Source organism: Neopsephotus bourkii, unplaced genomic scaffold (genome assembly GCF_033783945.1).
Source record: "Neopsephotus bourkii isolate Nb327-2 ecotype Australia unplaced genomic scaffold, CSIRO-AGI_Nbou_v1 NB_168, whole genome shotgun sequence".
In the NCBI taxonomy this organism is placed as follows: domain Eukaryota; kingdom Metazoa; phylum Chordata; class Aves; order Psittaciformes; family Psittacidae; genus Neopsephotus; species Neopsephotus bourkii.
This window is the reverse complement of record NW_026900684.1, coordinates 13732034-13746456: the sequence shown is the minus strand read 5'-3', so window position 1 is coordinate 13746456 and position 14423 is coordinate 13732034. Positions and strand designations below refer to the sequence as shown.

The window sequence follows — 14423 nt, the reverse complement described above, 5'->3', positions numbered from 1 at the left end:
AGAGTGATAGACTTTACTTCTTAGAAATTACAGCTGAATGATAGGCTGTTTATTCCAGATTACAAACCCAGAGTTATAGGCTATACATTAAACAAATGACTGATAATTTTTGTTTGTTTTCATGGGACAGGGAGACATAGAAGGAATAAGCTTGTTAGATTTTTCTTTTCTCAAATATTTTGTTACAACATATTGGGTAAAGGAATTCAATTACAAAAGTTTATTTGACCAAATGAAGCATGAAGATTAAGCAGATGTCATTAATATCACACAGAGCTAAAAAAACTATTGCTGTTCTACTTATTTTATATAAATGTACTGTTCATACATTTCATTGTTGATACCTCACATTCATTTATAGGAACAGTATAAATGTAGCCTAATTAACAAACTACATTAAATGAAAACTTAAAACTGACAGCTAAAAAATCATGCCAAGTGAAACAATAATCTCTTGAACATCTCATTTTAAAATCATTTTTAACAAGATCAAATAGTAACACTTGGGTTTTTTTTTTAAAGTTTGAGAGATCTTTGCTTTGACTTTTATATTTTAGGCATTAACCTTCCATGTTCTTAAAAGCACTTAAGCGTACTCCTACCAATGCATAAATATCAAAATAGACATAATTGCATCTTTTCATTAAGCTGACATTAGACTTCCCATTTATTTTGTGTATCAGGCCTAAGCAGAGCTACCAAAACCTTTAACATTTTCAATAGGCAGCTTGATGCTTAGCACTATTGTTTGAAAGACAAACCCAGTGGTTTGTGGTCATTTGGTTGTTTGTTGGGGTTTTTTTGCATGTTGCTTTACTTGGGTGGGTTGTGTTGGTTTGGGGTTTTTTGCTGGTGTTTGGCTTTATTTATTTATGGGGAAAAAAAAGCAAAACAGAAAGACATCACATTTGCTTAGCTCTCAGTTGAAGGAATTTGAGCATACTGATGGATGTAGTGTTCTTGTCTGGTAAGATTTACCATGGATTCAGTTATCAGAAACAAACAGAATGCCCTGAACTGGACTACTTACATGATCCTAAAAGCAATTAAAAAAAGAGTAGGAATAAAAATATGATGTCATGACAACTATTGTAATCTATGCAGTCACCTTACCCAGAACAGGAGGCATTTTAAGGTAAGCATAGACTACTTCAGTAATAAAGGTCCCCAGGTTAAAAAGAGAGAAGTCTAAGAGGCTTTTTCACTGATATTTTGCTTTATAAACAAGGGAAATAAAGTCAAAGAGCTTTTGAGTTACAAAACTCTCGAAAGGCTACTATACATGTTTATACATGTTTATTATTTAATATTTGGATATTAATTTTTGTGTATTATTTTGCACATTATAAGCTACATGATATAAACTGTTTAACAAACCAAGATAATAAGGCTCAAATAAAGATAATAAAAGTCATTGTCTTCTAGATAATGAAAATAGGTATTAAATCCTTGGGAATGGTGATTGAGAAAAAGAAGCAGTGGAAAAAAATAAAATAAAACATTTGGCTGGTAGAAAAAAAAATAAAAGAGACTGAATTACATACAGAGTAGTCTTGAGGATCTGAAGGGTAAGAGACAGGAAGGAGGGCATGGGAAAGCAGCTAGATCCCATAAATTTAATGCAACAACACACACTTCAAGTATCTAGCCTCTTTCATCATCTTCAAAATTGAAACTGCACAAATCTGAGCAAAAGCAAAGCATCCCAGGAAATATATAAAACAAATACCTTCTGGCTTTGTTTTGCTTTGATTTTGATTGCAATTTGTGACAATGGTTTGCCACTTTAATAGAATATGGAAGAAAAAAAAATACTAACCAAGAACCTGAAATAATAGCTGATATAGACTGTGTTTGCATCAACTCCCAAACACCAGAAAGGCACAAAACCATTGTCTTATATATTCAGAGGCTAACTGCAAATCTTCTTCCTAGAGCGCAATGTGAGTAGGCCAAACTGAGTACTACAGAAGATAATTACACTACCTTCATCAACCACTGCTTTGTATATTATTCTTTGTTGCTAAGCTAACAAGCGAAATTAAAAAGGCCATGTTAATCAAAAGGTAGATAACACACCTGGATCTTGCCACCTCCTAAAATAACTGGGTGAGATTAAGCTTTTCCACGGTGGTGATTTTCAGTAATGGGACCACAAAGAAAGGCACAGCAAAAGATTCAGTACAATAGTAAAGATGAACCTGTTCGTACTCACTAGCCCCAAAGATCTGACTAAATGTTTACAGCTGCGTGTTGCTAATGAGTTAGCAGGCAGCTTGAAAGAACTTTACGCCTGCCTTAATTCCAGACTTTGACATTCTTCTCCCCCAGACCTCTCAATGAATGATTAGGGACCAACTAGTTGCAAGGAGGACTGTAAAAGAAATTCTACAGATTTTACGGGCAGCCTTCCTAAGACTTCTTAAAAAATGCTTTGAGCATGTACTGAGAGACAGCAAAAATAACGTTTAATTGGTATCAGCTTATTAATATACAATGATCGTAATGGGACTTTAAAAAAATTAGCTACGCCTTTTGAATGCTACTGCCCATGGGAAAAAGCAGATTAGAATGCAGAATGCACCCCTCTCCCTGAGTAAAGCAAAATAAAATTTAAAATAAGTTTCCTAAGACTTCTTGACTACAGTTAGAAAATAAATTAAGGAGGGGGCGTGGGGGAAGAAAGTGGGCTTTGTTACTTAAATGAAATCCTGGAATTTGCATAGGACATAGATACTGTGTTCAGGGAGCCTCAGGAGGAAGAAAAAACTTGTTACGTTACAGCTGAGAGCATCATTGACATGCTCAGGAAAAGCTCTGTTCTTAGTCCTCAGAAGTCACTGCTGCATATTACTGCAATGGATTTTTCTACCCTCTCTCTCTCTAGAACAGAGGATTTTAGAGGATCAAATTTTATGACTTCTCAGATCCTGCAGGCAGACAGGCTTGCCAGAGAAACACTGTGAACTATAAATCTTAGGTTGTTTGGACACCAGACCACACAAGGAAAGCTCAGGCTACTTTTTAATCCTGAAGTACTACTGTCACCACATTTCTTTTTTGGCTATGATACCTTAAATGAAAATAAAGCCATTGAACACTCAGCTTGTCTGTATTTTACAGGCATTTCAGTACAACACAGAATGTGCTATTAATTGAGGTGGAACATTTTATAACCTTTAGGTTAAAACCTAGATGCAGAACACGTTCTACGCTTTGTGCTAATACATTCAAATTTGTCTTTAAAAACTGGAAGTGCATACTTATACCACGCTGCTCTCTTGCCATTTCATTCGTACAAAATCATTATTGCCTAAACACTTCTAAAATGGACCCAATTCTAATCTAAACCTAAACTGACTTGATCCTGAGACCTAAATTAATGAAAACTGAACTGCCTAATTTAACAGCAAACAGCAACAGTACTAACAGAGGGAGAGGGGAAAAGGGAAAGAGGCATGTTTTTCAGAAGAAGTCAAAAGAACTGTTTTAGTCTGGACAAATAACCCAGACAAGAGTGAGCATTGCACGTCTGACTCAGATCCCATTAGCCCTTTGGTAAAACAAGACAAAATAAGGACAAGGCTGGAAACAGTTTGAATCAATATGGCAAAATCAGTTGTTACACAGTGTCCATGAAAGCTGTTACAAACAAAGCATGTCCCCTTTTTCGTACCCTCTGTACACATACTCAGCTGGTCAAAAAAGCTTGCTCCTAATGGAAGCTACTTCTGAGGCCCAGGCCCAAGCTGAGGCTTAGAACCAGGCCCAGCCAAATTCCAAATTTCTTAAGTTTTCCTCTCTCCATTACACAGGTTCCCCTGACCATTGCTCCTTATCCTCTGCCCACTCTGCACTCGCTCTTAGGTAGGCATTACAACCCTGACTATATATAATGAATGCAATGGTCTTAAATCCACAAGATGAGAATTAGTCCTAAGTAAAAAAGGTACTTAGGCGATGACAACTAGGTTAGCAATCTTCACAGATTGCCCCTTGAGACTAAAACAAAACAACTCCCTACCCATAATACCATTCACAATGGAGCGCTGGGGTCATATATTTCCCCTAAACCATGTGTATCACCTGGCTTGTAGGGGAGGGTTGTGCGTTCATGTGTTAGATAAGCAGAGTTGGCGTGCTCTGGAATAACATATGAATGTACAGGCTAATTAATATTCCATAGATCTCTGACAGAGAATCAGAAACCAAAAGTCAGCATTCTGTTGGCTGCTGCCTGCCTGTTTTACTTGGAAATCTCAGAGCATACATTTCTTTACTGAAGACATTGCATAAACATTGTTCTCTGTCAGAGCCATGCAAATTACAAGAATATTCATTACAACGCTACAAATTTTTCCCAATGATTTCAGGTGGGAACCTAGGTACTTAAAAATTGCTTAAAGTACTTCAGCAGCAATGCAAAAAGACTCCCAAATGGAAAGTCCCTTACAAACTTTTTCAGTGTTTTGACAAATGAAGAACCAGGGATTAGCTAGCTTAACAAGAAATTCACAAGCTATTGAGACATAGCCTGATATTTTTCAGCATAACCATGGCAGTGTAAGATGCGGCAGTTTAACAAAGGAAGGGGACTGAAAATAAATTTAGAGGAATGCTTTGTAATATTTTTTTCTCTATTCTAGTTCAAGTCAACTCATCTTTTCTCATCACGTATAAATGATGCAATTGAACATTTGATCTTCATCCCCATTATAATGGCCATGTTAATGAACTTTATTGTAATTATAGTTTGGGCCATAATTATAATTATGGCATGAACTGCTGCAAGTTTTTTGATTCATATTTTGTAAATTACTGCAGATTTTCTGTTAGAAATTTTCTAGAAAAAATTAAGCTAATACTTGAAAGTCAGCAGTTCATTTTAATTACTGGATATTAAAAACTCCACTATAATACTAAAGCAGTTCCAACTAATGTATAATAAAATGAGAAAACCTTTTTGTTAATACAGCATATGATAAATTACAAAGTTTACTGGAGAATAGTTTGTTATTTCCTACAGATCAAGTTAAACACAAAAAAAATCATTTCTACACAATAAGATATTGCTGCATATTTAAAGAATAAAAAGAGGAAAGTTGAGAAATCAGCATTGTCCATACCACTAGACCTAACTTTTAGGTAGTGCCAAAACATGGCAACTTCACATGCTGTCAAACTGCTCTGACATTAGGCAAGGAAACACTGCAGCCCAGATTCAGAAACTAGCCATCTATATACTTAAATCATATTTTACTATGATTTTCTGTAGTTTTAACAAAAAAAAAAAAAAAGAGTAATGTTGGAGACTGAGCAATAGTGGTTTCAACTGCCACTGAAAATGCTCGTTTCTTAAAGGCAGCACTATTATCTTTTAAAGAAAACCTGGATGTAGAATCATACACACTGCAGCACTGAAAATTTCTATAAATAATAAGGATTTCCACCACTGAAAAATGATACATCCGTGGTATAAGAATTAAATTAGCTATACATTCTATTCTATTGCAAGTATCATAAGATATCACCATATAATTTTTAAAGAATCAGTCCTTCTATTTAATCTATTACAAACAATATAAAAACACCAAAAAACCTATGGAACCATGAACACAGACAATGCCATCTGTGGAGGAGGAAGATATTCTGTTACTTGGAAACTATATGTTCATAGTCCTTTTTGAATGCAACATTCAAAAGGAATGCTAATGGACATGATAAAGATAATAGAGGTATCTTCCTAAGTCAAATGATTTGAAAACGCTTTGGACGACCTATTAATCAAATTGGTGCTACAAATATTTGTTATTAAAACATTAAGAACTCCTCAATTTTTGGGCTGATGCCAACCTCATGAAGTTTAACCATGTCAAGTGCAAGGTCCTACACCCGGGAAAGAGCTCTCCCAGGTACAGCTACAGGCTGGGCAGAGAAGAGATTCAGAGCAGCCCTGCAGAGAAGGACTTGCAGGTGCTGGTCAATGAGAAAATGAACATGAGCCAGTTTCAGTGTGCGCCTGCAGCCCAGAAAGCCAACTGTATCCTGGGCTGCATCAAAAGGAGCGTGACCAGCAGGTCGAAGGAGGTGATCCTGCCCTTTTCCTCTGCTCTCATGAGACCTCACCTGGAGTACTGTGTGCAGTTCTGGTGTCCTCAACATAAAAAGGACATGGAACTGTTGGAACAAGTCCAGAGGAGGGCCATGAGGACGATCAGAGGACTGGAGCACCTCCTGTATGAAGACAGGCTGAGAAAGTTGAGGCTGTTCAGCCTGGGGAAGAGAAGGCTGCATGGAGACCTCATAGCAGCCTTCCAGTATCTGAAGGGGGCCTACAGGAATGCTGGGGATGGACTCTTCATTAGGGACTGTAGTGATAGGACAAGGGATAAAGGGTTAAAAGTTAAACAGCCGAAGTTTAGATTGGATATAAGGAGGAAATTCTTTCCTGTTAGGGTGGTGAGGCACTGGAATGGGTTGCCCAGGGAGGTTGAGAATGCTCCATCCCTGGCAGTGTTCAAGTTCAGGTTGGATGGAGCCTTGGGTGATATGGTTTAGGGGGAGGTGTCCCTGCCAATGGCAGGGGGGTTGGAACTAGGTGATCTTAAGGCCCTTTCCAACCCTAGCTATTCTATGATTCTATAATTTAATTCAGCACACATTTTACTGTCAATCCATTAAAACAGTAGATTGAGGAATATTGTCTTGTTATAATTCAATATTCAGGTTTTCTAAAAACATTTTTTTTTTAATTTTGTAAAAACTTTATTAAAAACTTTTAGAATTATTTTTTTTTTAATTCTGACTTTTAAAAATATCTTTAAACCTTTCAGTAAAGTACCACAACTATTAGGCTAAATATATAAATCATAAAAAATATTTAAACAGATTATATTTTATTATAGGTCATTATTTATTATGTATTATAATGAATTACAGAACAGTGGAAGAGACCTCTGGAGGTCACCTTGCCTAACCTCCCTGTTCAAGCATGGTTACAACAGGTTACCCATGACCCTGTGCAGACTTCTGAGTATCTCCATAGATGGGTATTTCACAAACTCTCTGGGCATTCTGCTCCAGTGCTTCATCAACTTCACAATAAAAAAAGAAAAAAAAAAAAAAGAAAGGAAAAGTTTTGTTACATGTAAAGTTTTTGCCTAATTATAAAGTTATTTCCTTACGCAGGCTTTTGTCATATGTTCAGTTTATCATGCTTCAGACTAAATGTGTACTTGTAATTTCTGTGCATGAGGCGCTGAATATGTTTATAATGGCAGGGGGGTTGGAGTTTGATGATCTTGAGGTCCTTTCCAACCCTAGCTATTCTATGATTCTATAATCCCTCTTAGAAAAACAAACCCGTTTTCATATGAATGCCTGTTTCTCTCATGAACACAATTTTTTTCAAAGTAATACTTAAGTACCAACAGAATTGGTTTTCTTTGCAGTCTGATGCTTGTACTTCCTCCAGCTGAACTACCATCTGAATAGAATAAATTTTTATTAGAGCAAGAGCAGTTATCGAGGGGGGGTGGTTTGGAGGTTTTTTTACCTTTTTTTATTTCAAAACTTTGCACTCATAAACTTGCATACATATTGCTTGATCAAAGAAAATGTAACTCTGCTGGTATGCAGAGTTAGTAAGTATTCTACTCTCATAACTTAATCTGAACACTTGATCTATCAAGTGTTTGACTGAAGCAGGAAGTCTTCCTTAATATATTATTTATATGTTTTGAATAAGAGTATCTGTGCCAGAAGTTGTTTTAAAAATTGTCTTCAGAAAAGTTCTGCATTCTTAGGTTTTTTTTTTTAACTAATATGTATCCATAATAACAAAAGCTGAACTATACTCTAAACCAATTTTTTTCATCTAGAGATATTGCCTAGGAAAAAAAACCCATCATATTTTCTTTGGTTTTCTTCAGAATAAAGTTTTCTACCATGTCTCATCATCCTTTTTCCTATTTTTTATTTTTTTTATATATTTTTTATAGCACTCATTTTATTTCCCTTTAAGCTTTATCTGTTTTGAAAATACAAAATCTATTTACAGGGTGTTCCATTTGCTTCTGTTCTGTATGTATCCATATTTTTATATGTTTTTTTAAAAAAATATAATGAATGAAAAATAGAGGCAAAGTGTCTCTACCTTTCACATGTGCATATATATATATATATGTGGACACAGGCACAAGTGCGTGTGCAAAGCCTCCAATATTAAAAAGTTTAAGACAGCCTATTCTATTATATGAGCATTATCAGAGGATTAGAAGTGTTATTAAGAAACAGCAACATACTATCAGTTGCACATACAATCATTAATCTCAGAGATCATCTAAATCTCAGAAATGATGTTCACTACACGTCATGTCCTGTCCTTGATTCTTCTCACATTCTTAATGGTATTGTTCTGGGGTTTTTTGTACATGTGATTACTCTCTCACACGGTTCGTTCCATGGTATCATTACTGGTCTCCCTCAGTCATTCTAGATTTCAAAATATTTTACTTCTCCTATTTTGTTGCATTTTGTTTAAAGCTGGCAAGTGGAAGTAAACTGATGAGACAAAGTTTGTGGGTTTCAAAATATTTGGTGTAAACAACCATGTGCTTATATAGTTATGTATTTATTTGTCTGGGGTCTGATGCAGTCCTTATTCTACTTGAGCAGCAATCACTAGAGGATGCACGATTTTGTAATGAAATTTAAATTTTAATATTTTATTTTTTATTTGATAGAAATTTTTTATATTTAACCTAAATAGTGCATAATAATCAGCTAATAGGCAAATATTATACTTGTTTAAGAATTCAGCTATCAGGTCCTCCTCTTTATATGCTGAGACAGATAGAATCAAATGCCAAAAGCAGAAGTAAATTGTCCTGGGGCAATCTGCTTAATATCTGAAACCAGAGCTGGTAATCAGGTAATAACTTATCACCTACAGCTTTCAGATATAAAGAAGTGAAAGAGAAAAAATGAGAATGAGAAACTTAACATGAGTTGGTAATGTGCACTTGCAGCCCAGAAAGCCAACCGTCTCCTGGGCTGCATCAAAAGGAGCATGACCAGCAGGTCAAAGGAGGTGATCCTGCCCCTCTGCTCTCATGAGACCTCACCTGGTGTACCGTGTGCAGTTCTGGTGTCCTCAACATAAAAAAGACATGGATTTGTTGGAACAAGTTCAGAGGAGGACCATGAGGATGATCAGGGGACTGGAGCATCTCCCGTATGTAGACAGGCTGAGAAATTTGGGGCTGTTCAGCCTGAAGAAGAGAAGGCTGCGTGGAGACCTCATAGCAGCCTTCCAGTATCTGAAGGGGGCCTACAAGGATGCTAGAGAGGGACTCTTCATCAGGAACTGTAGTGATAGGACAAGGGGTAACATGCTAAAACTTAAATGGGGAAGTTTAGATTGGATATAAGGAGGAAGCTCTTTATTGTGAGGTTGGTGAGGTACTGGAATGGGTTGCCCAGGGAAGTTGTGAATGCTCCATCCCTGGCGGTATTCAAGACCAGGTTGGACAGAGCCTTGGGTGAGATGGTTTAGTGTGAGGTGTCCCTGCTCATGGCAGGGGGGTTGGGACTAGATGACCTTAAGGTCCTTTCCAACCCTAACTATTCTATGATTCTATGACACTGGATCATTTTTTCAAACTGAGGACCAAGAAGAAATAGCTTTCATATTTTATAAAAACTATGGAGAAATTAAACTAACCAGATCTTGAAACTTTAATCGAAACTAACATTTAGAATTTCTAGATGAAGCACCCAGATTCAGAAGAAGTGGGAAAAGTTTTATCATCTTTGTTTTCCTGATTGTAGGCCTCATGTATGGCCCCTTAGATGTTGCTCCCATGACTACCACGCCAAGAAGAAATGAAGCAGCTGATGAGATAGCTTCAGACATCCCATGGTGATAGTATAGCCCTTTTCCTTGTTTTACATATCTACCACAGCAGTTTCCCTCCTAGCTACCAGAAGGGCATCAGGATTTGTTAGCCAAGAACTGCTTTGGAAGTCCTGGATTCATGACAGAGGTGTGGCAACTGGGCAAAATTTGAATGGCATACAGATCTTGAAGCTGGGAAACTCAGAATCTCAGGAAACATTTGCATTATGCCACGGTTCAAAACTCCTAAATTCAACAAGCATTTTAAACATCTACCTCACACAGAGAAGTTTTTGTCGATTAGTTAACTTCAACACTATGTTTATTTGACAGGCAGTTCTGGGCTGCTTGGTCTGAAATCCATCAAGTACAGGGACAAATCATTGCCTCAAGCAGATGCTGACAGTTGCTTTTAGAGACAACCTCTCCTGGCTCTCTCTCCAAGCTTCTGCTGATATATGTAATCTCTGGTTGTGAAACTAGAGCAGTTTAGCTCGCTATCTTTGACAGATTTCTGGACTTTCAAATCAAACCAGCACCCTTTTATTTGCCAAATCAAATCTATATTTTTGCAGATGTTGTTACTGAAAAAGTTAATTCCAAGTATTACTCCAATAAACACAAAGAAGACAAGGCTGGTGTGTAATTTATACCTCCATCATGGAAGAAAAGCCAGAAGTGCTAGAGAACAATCTGTACCTTGTGACGTAATCTTACTAGGGGCTGATAAGGCCGAAAGTCATATCCTTCCTTGGCTGGCCACCCGTCTGCTCCCAGCAAAATGCATCCAAGAAGTAAAACAGTTGACCACCACATAAACATCTTTACAGGTCTGCTCCTATCAAAAAAAAAATGTTAAAGTTCAGTGACAGACTGCAGTATTACTTTGGCTCAATTCATACCATAAAAGTTTACAATACTGATATGCCGTGTGTGGACATGAATAAATATCACAGAAACAGAGTAATCTATCTGGAACAATAGCAAAAAGAAAATATAGGTACTAGTATTTGGAACCACAATATCTATTAGGTTGTGCTGAACTGAACGTTTTGTCATAACTATTCAACACTCATATGAGAGGCTAGCTGATCAAACAACCAGGAAAAGCCTCAGAAAAGACATAATAGAAAAGCAGTGGCAAAAAAATGAACACTTTTTCTCAAATGAAGAAAGAGATGATTATCAATTGCATGTTCATGAATATTTTCTTTTAAATATCATCTCCTGCGATGCATGGTTCACAACCTAAAAGTGCAAAACACCTAGCATACATCTATTATCATCTTTATCTTACCAGCATTGAAAACTTAAATGTAAGCAAATCACTGTATTTTCTGCCAATATTCTGGAACAATTTTTAAATTGCCTTATTGAAATTATGTATGGTCTATAAGCTTTATTGCATATGCCAGCATTATAAAAATATTTCCAATTTACTAAGTAAACTCCCCACATCTTGCCCCAGAATTCACTGCAATCAAGTGCAAAATTCTAGGTAGACTATTTGAAAACTTTTTCTTAGATTGGCATTGATTTTTGGTTCTGTTTCAGAGTCCTACAAATCATGTTGCAGATGACCTGAACTGGCAAAGCATTACCATGGTAAATGCACCAGCATTCTATTACTTATTAGAAAAAAGTCCAAAATTACAACTGATATCTTTAAAAACTATCAGGTCATAGGACATTTTCGTAAATACTTTTGTATTTGTACTAATGACATTCAGAAATAGTCGTTTCATTTTCTATTGTTGCTACAGTTTTCTACATATGCCTTGCTTCATACTTGTCTAATGCTGTTTTATTATTAGCAAGAAAAGTATTATCCAGAGGAGACTGCAATATTTCTTATCAGATATTTGGTAACACTGCAACATAGTGTGTTTTCCTGCATGTAGAGAAGGGGATCAACAGCTACTCTCATCTGCATAAACAATGGCACCTTGTTGAAATTTGTGCAAGAACGTGTAAAACTACAGATTTCAAACAAATCAATGTAACTTCATTATGATGCACTGAAAACTGAAAGAAATCTACATTCAGTTTTTATTCTTATGCAAACCTTAATATTGTGGACTACTTACATATACTTCACCTTCATAAATTGAAACCTTATATAAAGAAATGAGGAAGGGGAAAGACAAGGCCAGTCTTAATAGCTAATATAACCTTTTGTTTCATGGAAGAAGCTATCAGAAGGATACTTACTTATTTGCAAATTTCATATTAAACTAGAATGTCAAATTAACAGTTTAAGACTTTTTATTTTAAAGGTAGATATTGGTACTTACTGATTAAAAGTATCTGGTCGATTGCATACAATATGGTATGTATACAGTTATGCAGTTATAGATATCATCCACTTCATCTGCATTCTGCCTGTAAGTTTCTTATCCTACAGTCATCATAAGAACCTAGCTTGTGCTGATTGCAGTGTTCTGATGCATTATAAACCAGATTATAAAAAAAATTTCTTTCTATTCAAATGAACAAAAAATCTGATTTTTTCAGACAAAAGCGGACTGGTTTGATGATCTAGTCCTACATTACGTCCTCCAGCTACTATGACACGTTAATGTGTGACCCATTAGAACTAAAACTAGGATTTTAGATGCTGATATTATGAAGGGAGATACACAACAATCTGGAAGAACACACAAATCGTTTCTAATGTTAAAGGCCTTGACAAACTTATATTCTGAAATTTATGAGAAAATCCTTACAGAAGATGCTGAAAAAAACAGAGAATGTGTGTTAGAGCTGCTGTTAACTGGACAAAGACATTATAACTTCATAAAGATAAGATCAGATCTATGGAAGACCTATAACAATCATACTCACAGATTTTTTAGATACATGTGGCATAACAGTCTCCTTATATGGTTCTTAATGGACTTACAAATGCTCATTTTGTAAGCAACTGCAGTACCTATTAGAAATATTTAATATTTATTATTGATATTCAGCATCTGTGTTGAAACTATCATGCTAAATAGACAACATGGCACACTAATCCTCATCACTTTGAGACGTGTAAGTCATTCTGTTTAGTCCATATTATGTAGTCCTGCAATATCTGAGAAAGATGAACAATACCTATGCAGGCTGACTTATGCAGGAGTGTTTATTATTTTTTCCCTTTCTACCTTGTTTCTAATGCACTTACCATGATAATGTAGAAATATCTGATAAGAATAACGATATACATGAATAAGTGCAAAATGCCGCAGTGAGCCCTAAGAGCCCAGAGTGTGTACAGAATGTTAAGTCTTGCCTAACATTTCCTTTTTTATAGGAAATCAGCTGAGCATAAAATGTGAACAAAGTGGGAATCACTTGTTATCCTGTATCCTTTACAGTCATGTTTCTGGGAATGCTGTTATATAAACTGTGTGTTTCATTCCTATCATTCTTCATATAGCAGTAAATAGTTCTCACAATAATTCAAAGACAGGGACCTGCACAGAATTAATTCCTGTGGGGATATCAAAGGTATTAAATGGACTCCAGCCTTCCAACTGTTCACAGTCTCAGTACACAGGATCCTGCATAAGTCTGCTACCCTACTTTGGGGACTAGGCTACCAAACTTGATAAAATCACTTGATGATTGAAACCTGTTTCATTCTGATTTCAGATTACTTTTCCCTGACTTTTTGCCTGCCTGGCTATCATACTCTTAAACTCAATCTTAAGAGTAAAATACCATACTACTTTGACATCACCTATCTTTTGTTCCACCAAAACCAATCTCATTCTGAGTCTCCCTCCCTTAAAAAAAAAAATAAGACTTCTTCTAATTTATTGTTACTTTTTCTAACAGTTCCTACTTCAAGTACCTTTTTTCAGTATTCCAGCTTTTCAAATAAACACAGTAGAGGTATCCCTCCCAGGAGATCTTTCATAAAATATATTAGCAGTGAATTACTTGAAACAAAGACAACAAGCTCTATTACAGAGAGATATTTCATATAAATAACTTGAGGCTTGTTCTTTTACACCTGTTCAGTAACTAGATATTAAAGTGATGATAGGAAGTGACACACTGCAAAAGTATTCTTGGGTTTCCCTCATACTTTCACCGAAAGAGAATTGCTAATCAGATGTTCCAGTGGACCTTTGCTATGGGATTACTACAAGTCTAGCTCACTGATTTCAAACACGAGAAAAGATTACTTCAAAGTCTAAAAATTCAAGTGTGTTCACAGTATCACAGTATAGAGATTGGAAGGGACCTCAAAAGATCATCTAGTCCAATCCCCCTGCCGGAGCAGGAACACCTAGATAAGGTTACACAGGAACTTGTCCAAGCCAGTTTTGAATGTCTCCAGAGAAGGAGACTCCACAACCTCCCTGGGCAGCCTGTTCCAGTGTTCTGTCACCCTCACTGAGAAGAAGTTTCTTCTCAAGTTTAAGTGGAAACTCTTGTGTTCCAGTTTGTACCCATTGCCCCTTGTCCTATCATTGTTTGCCACTGAGAAGAGCCTGTCTCCATCCTTGTGACACTCCCCCTTTATATATTT

At 36.3% G+C, this 14423-nt stretch overlaps 1 protein-coding gene across 2 annotated transcripts in view; it reads right to left on the bottom strand.

Moving 5' to 3' along the window:
* The window catches only part of FSTL5 (follistatin like 5), a 281852-nt gene extending 271120 nt beyond the window's left edge, over positions 1–10732 (bottom strand). For both annotated transcript variants that reach the window (XM_061373214.1, XM_061373224.1), the window contains exon 1: positions 10598–10732. In XM_061373214.1, coding sequence (XP_061229198.1) covers positions 10598–10720 — 123 coding nt within the window. In that variant the 5' untranslated portion in view covers positions 10721–10732. The remainder of the gene's footprint in view (positions 1–10597) is intronic.
* Positions 10733–14423: the final 3691 nt, after the last annotated feature.